At 33.3% G+C, this 17,532-nt stretch overlaps 2 protein-coding genes across 2 annotated transcripts in view; one reads left to right on the top strand and one right to left on the bottom strand.

The window, feature by feature from the left end:
- Window positions 1-178, bottom strand: part of POLR3G (RNA polymerase III subunit G) — a 100,685-nt gene extending 100,507 nt beyond the window's left edge. Inside the window, exon 1 of the mRNA XM_073887953.1 lies at window positions 104-178. The gene's annotated coding sequence lies outside the window, so the exon portion shown is untranslated. The remainder of the gene's footprint in view (window positions 1-103) is intronic.
- On the top strand, window positions 107-17,532 carry CETN3 (centrin 3). Its single transcript, XM_025866765.2, has 5 exons — window positions 107-244; window positions 2,064-2,199; window positions 3,798-3,912; window positions 9,863-10,054; window positions 17,233-17,532. The coding sequence occupies exons 1-5, from the start codon at window positions 228-230 to the stop codon at window positions 17,274-17,276; spliced, it is 504 nt and encodes a 167-aa protein (XP_025722550.1). The 5' UTR covers window positions 107-227; the 3' UTR covers window positions 17,277-17,532.

Here is a 17,532-nt window from a genome sequence, read left to right as displayed (position 1 = left end):
ATTGACGCGAAATACGCCCAATGAGAGCAGAGGACTAGTGACGCTTCCGTCTCAATGGCCAGGACGTTAGCAATGTTAACCAATCCGGCTCAGAAGTGTCTACCTTGTGGGAGGTCCTTGAGGCCGCGGAGGTCGCGAGTGTCTGTTGAAGGGCTTGTGGAAGTCGTGCTGCCTTGGGTAGGGCGTTAAAGTCGTTCTTGAGAGGAACGTCTCTGTCCGAAGAGAAAATGAGTTTAGCTCTGAGGTCGGTAATGAGGAGGCCGCAATGCTCTCCACACCCCGCAGCGGGCCCCAGGGCGGGTGTGTATGGAAGGGAGGTAGTTGGGGCCGAGGCGAGGAAGGGGATGTAGTTTGGGACGAGGGAGAGGAGCCTCGGCCAGCCTTCCCGGGCCCAGACCCCTCACCCTGGGGGCCGAGGTGTCTCGCAGGTGATGAGTCCCGTGCATTTGTGCTGAGGTAGTTAAGTTTAGCAGCGCGTCGGGCTTTGCACCACCAAAAAGATGGGTTAATTTAGATGCGAGGAGGGAGTGAAATATCGCGATGTTTCTTCTCGCGGTGTTTCTGCGAGAAATTAGGCCAAGGAGCATCCATCCCTTCATTCAGCTCCGCCTTCCTGGTCCACAGCCCCACCTCAGCTGCTCTAATGCCATCATACTTAACTATAAATTTTGCAAATAACGTAAAACCCCTCCTTGATCTTATCCTGGGTCCCTGTTTTAAGGTATAACCTAAATGACTTTAACTGGTAATCTCTCTCTAAGGTTTTTCAAGTTTTTTGAGTTTCTTTACCTTTAATTCAATACCAGTCTCTAACTCCCTGTCTGTTGCCCTAGCGCCATGTAGACGTTTCACCTTAAAAATAAGTAGTTACACCTCTCCAAACAGCTGCATCGTTTGGCTGAGAGATTCCTTGCCTGGAATCAGTTGTAGGTCTGTGGTGGACTTCGCCGTCCAGAGAAAATGACCCCGGGAATGTCCAAGCTTGTGTGAAGTCAGATTTCTTGTGAAAGAAAGATTTTCCTCAGCTTTATTTATTATACCTTTTCTGATCACTCTCTAATCATCTCTTGCCTTTGTTGTAGATTTTTAGAGAGCAAAACACGAGCAGATAATGTTTTATTAAAATCAACCAAGCTTTACATTTTAAAGTTTTATGAAATTGTTTGTTTCAAAACGGAGTGTTTTTATACAGATGTTGCAGCCCCATTTGAAATTTTGGAACACTAAGATCAGTATCTCTTAAGACATTTCTGGCTTTGTAAATAAAATTTCCTTAAAAAAAATACCCAGGGTTTATGAGAAACAATCTAAATTTACAGGTGAGATTTACAAAACCATTGACTCTGCACTTTATATTATAGAAAATTAGCACAAATATACTTTCTTGGCGTTTAATCTTTATGGTTTAGTCTATATTTAGACTTCAGTATTTTGGCTGATTTGTTAATATCAGTGGAAGAAATTATAAATAAAGTGCCAAACTTAGAAATATGTAATCTAAATCACTTTTAACTTACAATGCCAAAAACTTTGTAAGTTGTTAAATGATATGCTTTTTTGGGTAGTAATTTTGATAACTTATAAATGCTATCAAAAGTAAACCAAATATATAGTGATCATCAATTATGAATTTTCCTCTGATTTTTTTTAATACTATGTTGTAGAGTAATGTGAATAGTTATGTATGAGTGCTTTGGTTTTTTGTTGGGATTTCTATCATGAAAGTAATGTTTTTTTATTCACAGTTCTTATTTCTTCCACATTAATATCATTGAGAATAAATACGAAGTCAGAAGGAAAGAAAGTTAGGTCCTCATTTCTTTTAATAACCTGTGACACTTTTCAGTTTTGGAAAGTGCAAATTTATAGCGGCTTAGACTATGGAGTGATCAAAGCTTTGATTCATGTAAGGAAAATTCATTTTTCTCCCAAGTACTTCCTTTGTAGAAATTTTAAAAAGTATTCATTGGTTAATTTTTTTGGTTGCATTTTGGAATCTTAATCATCTGGATGCATTGGAGAATAGGATTAAAGTAGACTGAATAGACTTTTTCTTTTCATAGAAATGAGCTTGTAGTAGACAAAACAAAGAGGAAAAAAAGAAGAGAACTCTCTGAAGAACAGAAACAAGAAATTAAAGATGCTTTTGAACTATTTGACACAGACAAAGATGAAGCAATAGATTATCATGAATTAAAGGTAATAGGGTACTTCAAAATGTCTATTTTTCTGTTAAAATTATTTGCATTTTTGATAGTTGGTTACAATACATTTCTAAAGTATTTTAACTAAACTGGTTGTGGAAATATGAAACCATATTAGATGTTCGCAGTTAAATGCTATAATAAAATTGAATAATACTCTTAATATCTTTTTACTTTCCTTTCACATTGTAAAGTGAATAGTATTTTAAATATAAAAATACATTACTGTGGAGGGCCTTATTTTTCATTCACATAAAAGTAACTCATAGGATTTAAACAGTTCTTACTGTATTCTTCTTCCCACTGTTGGGGTTTTTTGTTTTTGGGTTTTTTTTTTTGGTGACTCTCTTTTGACATTGTGAGAGTGTTATTTCTCTTTTAATTTGGACATGTTAGTAATACATTCTTTACATACCTTCTCTGGTGCAAACAATGTAAGTGATGTCTGATGTCGACACATGCTAGTGGGGGAAAACTGTCAACCCTAGGGCCTAGAATTATTTATAAAGTTGAAAGAGTTTGTTTAGGGTCGTACAGATCTCACACTCAGCACAATAAGAAAGGCAACATTTTGGTAGCTCTTTAGCTCTCTTTTTCCACTGCTTTTTTTTTTTTTTTCCAGTTATCCAGTTTTGATCAGTTCTTCCTTTATAATGTCTCTTCCATTTGTTAACCATTGTTATTATCTTGGTTTAGGATCTTATTTCATACCTGGATCTTCCTAAATGGTTTCTCCATTTCTAGTTCACTCTATATACTACCATTAGGTTCATCTTTCTGAGATTCTTTCCTCATATTGTTCATTGTTCATAAACCTTTAGTGGCTCCTCATTGTACACTGCATAAAGTTCAGATTCCTTTTTTTTGATTGCTCCCCACACTTTTACTACTACCTACTTTTCTCATTTGCTAACTGCTTGTTTCCATCTGAGCTCTTCCTGTTCAGGTAAGGTAAGCTGCTCTGTTCACTGTCCTCAAGCCTATATATTATGGTATCTGTTTTAAAGCCAGTCATCATTTTCTCAATGCTCTTCTACTTTATTTTGTCCATACATCAGAGAACAATTGGAACCTTTCCAAGTAAGACTTCTTTAATCAGTATCATGTCTCTCCTTTCCTGTTAATAGTAACAAGATCTCTTCTTTCTTTAAACTCAGGGGCCTGGACTATTTATACTTAATAACTAATCATGTAGAGTCTCAGGATAACTCTTATTTTAATTCTTTTAATCTCTTCTGTTGTATAAATTTTTAATATACTATGCCTTTTTTTTTCATTTTGGTGGTTAATCGTTTGAGAACAAATAACTTGTTAAAATGATCTGTATAGGAAGTCAATCCATTGTATATTGTATTTTATAAATAATTGGTTTGTCCTATAAAAAAGGATATATAAATGAAAAAATTGCTGTTTAATTTCAGTAGTAGAGAAAAACTATCACTTTGATTTTTTTAGAGACATTAAACATGCAAAAGAATTAAATGTTTTATTAATGTGCTGACATCCCTAAGTTGTAAAAATTTATTTAAGAATTGGAAGTCACTTCTTTCGAAAGAGTGGTTTATAATTTGCTTTTCCCTTTTAATCCAAAAGGTGGCAATGAGAGCTTTGGGGTTTGATGTAAAAAAAGCTGATGTACTGAAGATTCTTAAAGATTATGACAGAGAAGCCACAGGGAAAATCACCTTTGAAGATTTTAATGAAGTTGGTGTGTATTTTAATAAAGGTCTTTGTAATTAGCATTTGTTAGGAAATTATCCATTAATATTAGTATTTTTTTAATTCTCTGGAATTTTGTTATTGAACATTGCTGTATAAGGTATATATTATATGGGGGTTTGGGGGCAATCTTTTTACTTATTTTAAAGAAAAAAAATAAGATTTACAGCTTCATTATGGGATTTATCATTTTATCTTTTGTCCTGAAGATTCTAATCAGGGAACTATTATGTAGCTTTTTGTGGAAAGATGTCTTCCTAAGTAACCTGTATTTATATTATGTGATAAAACTAAAAGGGTGATCAAAAAACTATTTTCTCAGAGTAAAACAAAATTCGGTATCCTTTTGTTTGGAAAATATTTCCTAAGACCATTCTGGTGTGTGACTTTTGTTGGCAGAGTGGGAGAAGAGAAAACCTGTAGCATTTGGTATCTTTGACTGTAGATGAAGTGCATGCCTTTAGGTTGACAAAGCTAATGAGGGGCTACATATTCTGTATGACTTGATCTCAGTGAATAAAGTCATCTGTTTAAAGTTGAGGGTCGGGAGAGGATTGTAGTAAAGGAGGCATTTGGCAAACTCAAGCAGGAGAAAACATTTTAGAACAACAGACTAAGCATACTGTGTCATGAGCTTAATATTGAATTTTCATATAGTTGATTATAGTGAATTAGTTACAGCGTATATCAGGCTTTTTTAGAAGATTCTGGAAGGCAAGGACTTTGCTATTATGATTTAAATATATCGCATAGAATATCATACACAGAATGTACATATATTCATAAAGTGCTTTTTAAAATGAAATTTTCTAAAGCAGTAATACCACCTTATATACGTCATGATATAAGCATATCATAGAGTTACTTTTAGATATTTAAAAAATTTGGGGACAAATCCAGTTACACAAAACCTTTGTGTGAATATTCAGAAAGAAGCAATATAGAAAGCAAAAAGAAAGGGCAGTTTGGAAAAGATAGATTCATATCATTAAATCATTGGTTTTATTTTTTTAATCAGAAAACTCAAAAGGTGAGGAAGAGGGAAATTAAAGGATAAACCTAAAAGAGAAAGAAAGCATGACACAGAAGATCCCCACCTTGTAAACTAGGAAATAACTGTTTAGAAAGGCAGCTCATCCCTTTGGGGAGAATATTGTGTTGTTTTCTTCTAATCTGTAGATTTATTTACTTGAGGAGAGGGAGGGAGCCATCTTTATTCTTTTAGTTTTTCAGTATTGAAGCTCTTCTATAGTTTATGATAAGTTGGACTAATCCAAGTTCTTATTTAGATAGTTGATTTATAGAAACGGGTGTTAAGGATATAGTGGCAATGATACTGTTAGGAAAGAGCTACAATTCAGGCACATTTGGTACAATGTAGTGGTTTAGCATGGACATTTTGGAACCAGATTGCCTGGGTCCATATCTTGGTTTTGCCGCTCACTAGCTGTTTAACTTGGTCATTTTGCTTGTCTGTGTCTCATTTGCAGATATAAAATGGGGATAGTTGTACTGTCTTGTGGGTTCTTGGGAGGAATAAATAAGTTAATATGTAAAATGCTTACTAGAGGGGGGCCTGGCTATAGAAAGTACTATTAGGTATTTGTTATCATTACTTTAAAAAATTGTCTTTGTTTCACTTTGTTTTAATGCCTAGTAATGATTGTGTATGCATCACTGGAACATAAAAAGTACGGTTTTCTGATTACTTTTTTTTCATAGTTGCAGGCTATTTTAGGCATTATATCATCATTAATAATTTTATGCAACACATTATTTCATCTTAAGTAAATACAATTTTAAAATTGTGATTTTACTAGCAGTTGAAGCCAGAGTTCCATGCCATCTTCACCTTTTCCTGATCCTCCATCTTTTCTATGTTATTAACAGAGCACTTATACTGGGTTCTTTCCAGAATAAATGGCCATGACTAAACTGCTCTGACTTTCAAAGATCAAACCTTTGACCAGCTTAGATACTTTAGCTATCCTCAGTACCAGTAGTCAAAAATGTATTACTGTTTAGAAATCAGTCAAGAACTATGTATTCTTTCCATTTGTTAATTATTTTTCAATAATAACTGAGCACAGATGAATGTATATTTTATACTTTGGAACAAATAACTCCAAACCAGAACATTTGAGTCTTAGTTTTATGTATTATCTATTACTACTGAAGGATATTTTTCTGCAGATATTTCTGGATGTAGTCTAACACTGAACCAGAGGTTTTCCAATGTTAGAAAAAAATATTAAAATATCTTTCATGTAAGTTAAGAATCTAGACAGCTTGAGGTTAGTCAGTAGTAACAAAGATGTTTTAGGAATTGCTCCTTTAAAGTAAGACCAAGATAAGTCACATGTTTGTACTCCCTCTTTTATTGGCACAAATGAATTATTCCATTGCCTATTTAGAATAGAATATTCTATTACTGTTTTTGCTTTGCTTATTTAACAAACATTTGCTGAATTTTTTGGCATTAGGTACTTTGTGTTGAGGGAAGGGAATTAAAAGTTACTAAAAGGTTCTTTCAAGGAGCTTACCATTTAAGTGTAGGTAATAACAAGCTATAGTGTTCTGTGGTAAATTATAATTTTGTTTAGAGCAGAAGTTGGCAAACTACAGCCCTTAGGCCAAATTCAGCTGTTGCTTCCACACTGCCTCATCTTTCATGCTGCCTTTGTGCTGTCATGGCAGAGGAAGTAGTTTAGTCAGAGACCTTATACCCTCCACAAAGCCAAAAATATTTACTGTCTGGCCTTTAACAAAAACAAAGAGAATTGTCAATTGCTGGTCTAGAGCAATTGAAGAAGACTTTGCAGAGGGGATTTTTAATTTAGACCTTTGGGGATGTGAATAGGATTTCCTCCTAAAGAGAAAATTGTGGGAACGAGTAGAGAAAGACATTGCAGGCAGAGAAAACAGCAACAACAAAGAGTGATATAGTAGAAGTATAGTATGTTTGGGAAACCAGGTAGTCTCCTGTTGTCGAGGTTAGGGAAATGCAAAAATAGGTTTGGGCCAAATACGTAGTCTTGCATCATGTATAGTGCTTGGACTTTAATTAGCAGGTGATCATTTTCAGTTTCTGAGGAGGAGAAGATATATTTTAGAAAGGTTACTTTATTGAGAGTATTAAAGATGGGTTGGAGGGAAGAGAGACTGCAGACAGGAAAAAAACAGACTTCTATTATGCTGAGGGTGGTGAGAATGAAAAGAGATATATTTAAGAGTAAAAAAGGTAGTGTCCTCGGTACTCTGGGAATTAATCACTGGTTAGGTTTATAGGATTGAAAATGTTCAGACTTCAAATATGGGAGATTATCTGTTAATGGTGCTGTTACCTTTTTTGAGGTGGGGCATCAGCAACTATCTTAGGAGTTTGGGTTCCAAAATGTTGAGTTTAAAGTAACTTTTTTTTTTAAAGATTTTATTTATTTATTTATTTGAGAGAGAGAGAAGAGGAACAGCATGAGAGGGGAGAGGGTCAGAGGGAGAAGCAGGCTCCCTGCTGAGCTGGGAGCCTGAGGTGGGACTCGATCCCAGGACTCCGGGATCATGACCTGAGCCGAAGGCAGTTGCTTAACCAACTGAGCCACCCAGGCTCCCTAAAGTAACTTTTATTTTTGGATAGAAACCCCCAAAAGACAATGAGAAATACGGTTGAAGCTATATTTCTAACAGTACTTTTAATGATTTTTGATAAACTTTTAATGTGATGTTTTTTAATGTGCTGTGTTCTTAACTGATTTTTATAATGTGTAAGGTCTAACTATTTTGAGGAAGTATATTTCTGGTAGTATGATTTTTTGAAAATATAATTACATGGACAGAAATTTGTGAGTTAGATTGAACCCACCTTAACTGTCTGTATGTTAGTTGACTTATTTTCATTGGGAAAAAAGTATATTTCTTATAATTCTACTTTGTGGAATAGGAATAGAGCATGAAGGCATGGAGGAGAGTCACCATAAAGTTACAATGCTGTAGTTGTCCAAAATGATGGGTATTTATAATTCTCAAGAAAAGTTGTATTCTAAGGCAAAGTATTGATAAAAGATTATATATACACATAAGTCTGAAGTAACTAACACAATTAAAGCACTAGTGGGACTAGTGCTTTAAGAATTTATACATCTTGGAGCCCCATCTGTTCCCCACATCACCCTGTTGCTTCTTTAAGTACATTAATACTTTCAGCAAGCTGCTTTTTTGGTTCACCTGTCATGTAAATTATTTAATTGGTGAAGAAAATTTCTTAACACTTTTTTTTTCCTTGTCCTGCTTTTTTGTTGGGACTAAATTCAAAATAAGTTGAGTATGAGCCATAGAGTTAAGCATGGTATTTTATTTTGGTGTTATGGCTGTATATATGCCAACTCCTTTTGATTGAATATTTATGAGCTTTGGTGATTTGCATATTTATAGTAATATACTTCAATTAGTTACTTGAAAGACTTTTTGGGTACGATTAATGGATAATAGAAAACTACTAAATATGTATGTAGATGTTTTAACATTAGCTTAAATAGGTGCTTATCCTAAAAGCTTACTCAAACCAAAAATGATGACATTACAGCACAACAATAATAATTTTTTGTGGGCTTGAATTGTATTTCTCTTTTTGGGTGCATTAAACATTCCAGTACTTTCCATCTACAAACATTTGCGCAAGTTTTTAGTGATTCTGTAAACCTCACCAGGACTGAGTTATTTTTAATGGCACAGTGAAGTCATAAATAATTTTTTGTAGTGGTAGACTAGCATGTGGAATTACTTCAGAGATGTTTACTTAGATATTTTCAGAATTTGATCTAGTAACTTAAAAAAATTTATACCACAGATTTGTACTTTAATTTATGTTATTATGGCTATTGAATAAAGACTGCAAATATTGAAAATACTGTTTACTATTGTTATATATTATTACATTTAGCCTATTAAAATATATAATTTATATTGAGGTCTGATATTTCTCACTTTTAATTTTAGTTGTCTGAGAGTTAGTATCTTGCTGAACAAAATGGGCATGACTTTAGAGAGATCTTTCCAGAACTTTTCTTTTTTTTGGTGGGGGGTATGGAAGCTTTCTTACTGTAATCATGTTCAGTCCTTTTGGTAACTGCTTTTCATATTTTGGAAAACCAAGAGTTCCCTCAAATCATGAAGATACCAGCAGAATTTTCATCTGTCTGACATTGTGTCTTTGTCAATGATGGCAGTGCATTTTATTAATTTGTCATGATTTTTATGTCTTTAAACTAGATTTAATTTGAGGAACAATAATGTCACTATTAAGTTTAGACATCAGACATCTTTTATCTAATTAGTCTTTTTTTTTTAAAGATTTTATTTATTTATTTGAGAGAGAATGAGAGATAGAAAGCATGAGAGGGAAGACGGTCAGAGGGAGAAGCAGACTCCCCGCTGAGCAGGGAGCCTGATGTGGGACTCAATCCCGGGACTCCAGGATCATGACCTGAGCCGAAGGCAGTCGCTCAACTAACTGAGCCACCCAGGCACCCTCTAATTAGTCTTAATTGTTTTGTTGGTATATCATATCTACAACTAAGTTACAAACTCCTAGACTTTTGTGTTTGCTGTCAGTGGAGCCTAGTACAATTCTTGACAATAGTAGACCTTAAATAAATATGGTATATAATCCTTTTTATTTTGCCTCTGTGTGAGATAGTTTTGCATACTCTTACAATGGGATGAATTGTTGATAACAAAGATTAAATTTTAAAATATTGATTTGATTTTTGTAATTCCAGGTTTATCATTTGGGTTTTGGGGCTCTGATTTGGCAGTTTATTATCAAACTAAATGTTGAAAGATTCACAACTTTAATTCTCATCTAACACTTGTTGATTTCACAGATGGATGCATTTGTGATTGTAAAGTGTTTTTAAAAATTTTTAACTTTCTTTTAACTATAGTGACAGACTGGATATTGGAAAGAGATCCACATGAAGAAATATTAAAGGCATTTAAACTATTTGATGATGATGATTCAGGTAAAATAAGCTTGAGGAATTTGCGACGTGTTGCCAGAGAATTGGGTGAAAACATGAGTGATGAAGAACTTCGGGCTATGATAGAAGAATTTGATAAAGATGGTGATGGAGAAAGTAAGTTTTGAGTAAAACACATATTCCAGGTATTAGTCCTAATGTGTGCATATAGTAAATTTTTCTAAAATCAAATGATTTTCAAGACCCTTTGCAGGCTCTCTCTCTTTGGTATAATTGTTCATCCTGTCACGGGCTTTTTGCATAAACATTTCACATAATTTAATTCAGAATGATGCAGACCTTTAAAACCAACTATACTGTTTGTAACGTGACGTTCCACACTTCCAAGAAGGTACTTTACTTTTCTTTGAGGATGAAGAATCACCAAAATTTCAGCTACTCAGTAAAATATCAGCTTTTATTGCTTTCTTCCTTAACCTATGTGTACTTCTAAACTGTAACTAAGTTCTATTGGTTCTACCCTTTAATTGTTTTGAATCTTTTTTTTATATCTTTATTTACGGCTGCTGCCCTAGTTCAGGCCCTAATTTCTTTGTAGGAATGTTATCATAGCCTCATTCATTATTTGCTTGAATGCCTGCTGGATACCGTGCCTTGTGTGCTAACTGGTGCTACACAATGAAGAAGGCAGATGTGGTCTCTTTAGCTTCCTAATTGCCCTCTATGCCTGTGAGCCTCTACCCTCTAATTTAGTCTGTTGATAACATTCTTTTCCTAAAAGTACAAGTTTTATGATGTCATTCCCCTCTTCAAATGCTGAATGATTCTTCGGTGCCTACAGAATAAATATCAAAGCTTTCTAAGTATGTTCTGCCCTAACTATCTAGTTTAGGTCTTCCACTTTTCTGCTTTAACCTTCACCTCCCATACATACATACCTTGTCCAAATACACTATCCTGAAAACACTTTTTTATGCTGTGCCTTTTTCATCATGCCATTCCTTAAAGTCCTAGAATGTTCTAATTGCCAGTTTCTGTCTAATATGTTAGTCTTTCTCTCTGGTGATTTTTTTTTTTTTTAAGATTTTATTTATTTGTGAGAGAATGAGAGCAGAAGCAGGGAGGGGGCAAAGGGAGAAGCAGACTCCCCTGCTGAGCAGGGAGCCTGATGTGGGGCTCAATCCCAGGACCACAGGATCATAACTTGAGCTGAAGGCAGATGCTTATCTGATCGAGGCACCCCTGTGCCCCTCTCTGGTACATTTTAAACTCCATCTTTTTCTCAGAAGCCTTCCCTAGTGGTCTCTGATGAATTATGAGACTTCCATTTAGAGGAACAAAATATTTTGACATTTTTATACAATGCCTTCTGTTAGTTACATACATGTGTATCTCTCCAGTATATTGTAAGTGCCTTAAGGGCAGTATGGAATCATAGTGTGAAAGGCCTAAGGCTTTGGAATCATACAGATCTGGATTCGAATTGAATCTCTACCACTTACGTAGTTGCTGTGTAATCTTGTGCAAGTTTTCAATGTTTTCTGAGTCTTGGTTTCCCATTTGTTAAAATGAGAAGGGAGATACCTTCCAGGATGGTTGTAAGTATTAAAGGAAGATATTTGAAGGTGCTTAGCATTAAATGGAAACTTGTTTTCCTTTTTTTGTATCTTTACTTATCTTTATATTCCCCTGCATTTTCTTGAACATGAGTGATCTGATATTTATTGACTTAAAGCCCTAAGCAGGAGTGTGTGTTACAGTAGATATATGTTGATACAGTATCAACTATACATATGTACGTAAATACATACATAATATATATATTACTGGAAATATTGGAAATACTGGCATGCTTTAATAAGGAGGTAAGACAGTAGCAACTAGCTGTTAAGGTTTGTAGATTGTCCTTAAGAATTGTGCATTATTATACTTTCTCATTATATTTATGTAAATATTATTTGAACATTATGAAACTTTTTAATACTAGTTCTTTGAAGGGATTTATTTATATTTTAAAACAAAGATCATTAAAACTTGAGGAAATTTAAATGATTTCTTGAGCTCTCACTCTAATATTTGGATTTAGTATCTACTGCCTTCATATTTTAAAAATTTTTGTGTCTTCCCCAGCTGTTGGCTGTTACCCCAAACTAGCTTTAAAGCAGCTCCGTTCTGTAAGGGTACTATCTTCAATGGCATAGAGAATCTTGATATGTCTATTTCTTAAATCTTTAGCAATGGCTACTACATGTGTCAAAAGATAGTTATTTTCTTTCCTGTACTAGGCACATACAAGTTAGATTTTGGTTATTAGCTTCATTTGACACTAGAAGAAAATGTCAATTAGGAAGCTGCCTCTTAAATTCAAACTTGATGTAAAACTTTGCCTAGAAAATGCGTCCATTTCTTGCATCCCCTGTTAGTCTCCTCTGTTTGCTGCTTTTTAATCTCAGAGTTCATACCTGTGCTCTATTGCTTGAAGATTTTAGTGCGTCCTTAAAACATTTCTTTGGTTCTCAATGCTTGTTTTATTTTAAGTCACCATACAACTGTTGCTTGAGCATTCTTCTGTCATTTATTCAAATGACTAATTAGGTAAGTAACATTTTTTCTATTTTTTCCAAGTGATTCATTACAAATAAAATACAGTGATACATAGTCTTTTATTGTTAAGAATTGTCTTTTTTGTTGGGGGGAAGGGTATGTTCTTATTAAATTCATCTAATCTGGTAGTTTCCAATTTGGGATGTGAGTTTCTGGGGGTGGGGGACCTTCTGAAGTATTGCATGCAGTCTGGGTATATGCATCAAATATTGTCTATAGACCATATGAATAATAGTATTGCACATGCATACATATACTGCTCTTACTTATATCTGTAAATGCTCTTGTGATTGATAAAAATACTTATTATCCAGAATTCATAGTAGCTCTTTGACATTATCTATTTCTCAAACAAGGCATGCTAAGTATAACTCCTACTATGCGAAGTCCAGGAAATTATTGTTGAAAAGCATTTTTCATACGTGGAAACAGAACTATAGTCCATTTAGTCTGGCTTTGGGTACTGCGTTTACTTATATGGGTCTCTGCAGCTGTATGAAAAACTGCCCATTTTTGAGAAAATACAAGTTACATTTTATAATAACTTGTTTATTTGAATTCTTTTGGCTGCAGTTTTGTTTGACGTAACCTGTTTTCTTTGTATATGTTAAACTAGTAAAGATCATAGTACTTGCTGGGTTTTTTTGTGGACTTTAGTAATTCTGTTCTTTATGAATTTTTCACACTTTAATATTTAGGAGCAATGAAAAAAAATTTTTTTAAAGATTTTATTTGTCAGAGAGAGTGCACAAGCAGGGGGATCAGAAGGCAGAGGGAGAAGCAGACTCCCCACTGAGCAAGGAGCCTGATGCGGAACTCAATCCCAGGACCCTGGGATCATGACCTGAGCTGAAGGCAGTCGCCCAACTGACTGAGCCACCCAGGCATCCCTGGAAAAAAAAGTTTTTTAATTATGTATATAGAATAATAAATATGGTAAAGGAGGAATTAAAGAAAAAAGATAATAATGCATAATATAACTAGAGCTGTAGTAATGATATCAAAAGAATCCCTTCCCCATTATTGCTCCCAAGATATATATAACACAGTAAATCTTTTTAGAAAAATAAAAGCAACATTTAAAAACCCAAGTGTAAATAAAATCTTTTAAAAAGGTTGGGGGGGGGTCTCCTGGGTGGCTCAGTCAGTTAAGCATCTGCCTTTAGCTCAGGTCATGATGCCGGGGTCCTGGGATTGAGCCCTGCAATGGGCTCCCTGGGAGTCTACTGCTCCCTCTCCCTCTGCCCCCAACCACCTGTGTGTGCCCACACGTGCACACTCTCTCTCTCTAGCAAATAAAGCTTTAAAAAAAATAAAAACCCAAAGGGGAACATCTTTAAATAATGATGAGTATTAACACTTTTTAGTAGTTATAGTAGTTAATATGTTAGATTCTGTGTTTAGCATGTTACATTGTATAATTTTTCATAATTGCTTTTATGAAGTAAAACAATATTATCTCTATTAATGCACAGAATAGATGCATCTATATAAGTGAGGAAACTAAAGCTCAGAGATTAATAACCAACTTTTATCCCACTGTATTGCCTTTTAGGCTAAAAAGTAAAATATTAATTAGGTTTCTATGTTTATGGAGTTTTAAAAATTACATGCTATTATAATATAAAATAGTCAATACTCAGTATTCAATAAAATAGTCAACTGTCTCTTCAGATGCTAAAATTTGTGTCCCCCCCAAAGCCAGATGGTCTCTAAGGTACTTAATCTACCTAATTTCTCTACATTCTTATTTTTTCCCTTAATTTTATTTATTTATTTGAGAGAAAGCGAGCCATGAGTGGTGGGGAGGGGCAGAGGGAGAGGGAGAAGCAGACTCCCCCTGAGCAGGGAGCCTGACTCGGGACTTAATCCCGGGACCCTGAGATATGACCTGAGCCGAAGGCAGATGCTTAACTGACTGAGCCACCCAGGCGCCTCAATTTCTCTAAATTCTTTATTTAAAAGACATAATAAAATTTACCCTATGAAATGATTGATTTATGAAAATTTTGTTTAAAAAGGCAGTGTAGAGGAAAATGAAATGTTGTATTTCTTTGATTCAATAAATATTTTATCAGATGCTTATTTAAAGGTAGGCATTGTGCTACATTTATTAGGTATAGGAACTTGATATAAGATATTGATAGAGAAGGAAATGTACAATGGCATCGGATTTTCTTAATTTTCTGAAAGGCTCACTGGTACTAGAGGAGCTAATTTACTTTCCTTAGCCACTTTCTTCCCTTCAGCTTTCCACTTTTTTGGATTTAAGTATTCTGTTTTTAGGCTATGGAAATTATGGAATAGTTTAAAATATATTTAAATGCTATAATACTTTAAAGTGTTCATATGTAAATATAACAAAAATTAACTCTTGTGGTTTTGAAACTATATATGAAACTTAATTTTGAAATTTGAGTGTTGAAATTTTACAGATTGAGAGAAAAAATTTCTAGGTCTTTAAGGAACAAATCATACAAATCATATTTTCCAGATTTTGAGTAATTTAATCATAGCTCTATTCTATTAAAATAATTTATAGTCAAATTATTCTAAGGTTGCTTTCATTATGTTGTTTTTCTCAAAAATGTACTCTTATTTCTTGTTTTGGTCTAGACATCTCAGTTTAGATTGATTGAGTTAGAGGTTCTTAAATATAAGTGTATAATGATGAAATTGTTTAGACTTACATATTTTTTCTTTTTTAAACTGGGAGAAAGGGGTCATAGCACTCGTAACACGTTGAAACATGTTTTTACGTGCAAGAATTAAAGATCACTACTACAATTTGTAAGATTTCAAGTAATACAGGCTATATATTCTGTTCTACACTGTCATAGTGTCTTGTAGATGTTTAATATTGAAATGCGAGGATTCATGGTTCATTATCAGCTCTGGACATCTCATTCTTCTTAACTCCTTAGAGCTTATTTTCACACTTTTTTTTTTAACTGTATTGCTGATGGTCTCCTACCTTAACTTTCTTTCCACCTCTTGTTAAACCAAATCCTATGTTTTTACTTTAAAGCCCAAGTCAAGATTTATTCTTACCTAAATTTTTCTCAGAAGTAAGGATTTTTCCCATTAAGATAGAATGTTTTTCAACACAGATAGGTGGTTTTATTTTAAAGATAATTTTTTGTGTTATACAGCAGTTATTCTCTGTTTCATTTACGAAATATGACTTACATAATTTATTGAAACTGGTTTTCTGTGTGGTTTCAGAAACTAGTATACTTTTTTCATTCCTGATGTACATATTTTATCTCAGTGTTTTTTAATTGGTTAATTTTTGTCTAACTTTTCATTATGAATCTTCTCATAGAGGAGAAATGTTAGTTTAGTACAATGAACACCTTTATACCTTCTACCTAGATCCAGTAATTAACATTTTACTTTTTGCTTTGTCTATAGTGTATATTTTTATTCTGGATCATTTGAAAAATATATCATGAACATGACTTCCCTAACGTTTTTGTATGCATCTGCTAAGAATAAGGATATTATCTTTCATAATTGTGATACTATTGTCAATGCTAAGAAAACTAAAGATAATTTTATAATATCACCTAATATCTTCACTTTAGTTTCAAGATACTATAGAATAGGAACCCTGGTGTCTGTTTATTGCCAGGTAGAAGCAAACTAAAAGATCATATCGTAGTTCAGTATTTTCAGATGAAGAAATTGAGACACAGAAGTGTTCTTTACCAGAATGATGACTGGAATCCAGGTCTTTTTTTCCCTCATTACAGTGTTCTTGTTTTCATTATCAAAGTGATCATTCATAACTTGTGCATTGAGTTTTGGAGCCCATAAAGTGACCTGTTTTACAAAGAGGAAGCATTTTTTTCTGAACATTTCTATTGATAATTTGTGTGTATTTGTTTATATTGATTTTAAAAATTATATTTAGTAAGATTATTACCTATTTATTTTTAGGTTGCTTTCTTAAAAATTGTATTTTATAAACTGGAAGTTCTTACTGAATTTTATTTATTATTTTGGTGAACTAACAATTTGTCTTTATGAGTAATTCTTTCTACATTTACATCTATATATTATAACTCCTGGTGCTCGCTTCGGCAGCACATATATATATATATTATAACTCCTGTATTACCTTGTTAATTAAGATTAAATTTGAATCTTTTAAAATTATTTCTCTAGATATTTTTGAGGTCTAGTAACCTGGTTTCAACTTTTTTTTTTTTAGTAGGCTTTTAAATATATAAAAGTTCAAAAAACAATTTGACTTTTTAAAGAATTCTAGCGTATTTTCCTTTAGAATCCTAATATACATGCATGATAGATTTAATAAGTTTATTTATAAAGGAAGGGTTTACCAAATGAACTAGGAGAATAAAGATTATAAAGAGGATTTAACCATTTAAGAAATTAAAAATGTCAAGCTTTAAAACTATTTGTGCAAGTGTATATAAATATTATGATTATGATGGATTTTTTTGGAACTTAATGTCTTTCCCAGTAATTAATATTCTAGAATACTCATTTCTGTTGTTTATCACATGTTATGTATTTTTGTATTCATGAGGTTCTACTTAATAAACATGATCAACTTCCTATCAAAAAAGTAAGAGTAAAACACTATGTCTTGGTTTATTAACGATTTTGTATAATATAAAATTTAAAGATACTTAGTATAAAATACTAGTATTGTTCTGTGAAAAAATTTGTATTTCTGACTTACATTTTCTTTCTTACCACAGTAAATCAAGAGGAGTTCATTGCTATTATGACTGGTGACATTTAAAGAATTACAAGGATAAACACTAAGAATGTTGCAGTTATCATCTTATATTCTATTTTTGTGCCTGGAGCCATGTTAAAAAAAAAAACAACAAACTTAGTTCTTTTTTTCCAAAAGGACCAAAAATAAGTGTCTTATGTATTCGTATTTTACTGCTGTCAAGTTTCTTTGTATAAACAGTATTGTTAGCACTCTAACAGTTTAGCTTTGTATTTATAATATAGCTCTTATATATATATATAAAGTTTAAAAAATTAAA

This window comes from Callorhinus ursinus, unplaced genomic scaffold (genome assembly GCF_003265705.2).
Source record: "Callorhinus ursinus isolate GAN/ISIS: 27379988/994484 unplaced genomic scaffold, GSC_fseal_2.0 scaffold3, whole genome shotgun sequence".
NCBI classification, from domain to species: domain Eukaryota; kingdom Metazoa; phylum Chordata; class Mammalia; order Carnivora; family Otariidae; genus Callorhinus; species Callorhinus ursinus.
Note: the sequence above shows the minus strand (reverse complement) of the source record. Positions and strands in the feature narration are given on the sequence as shown.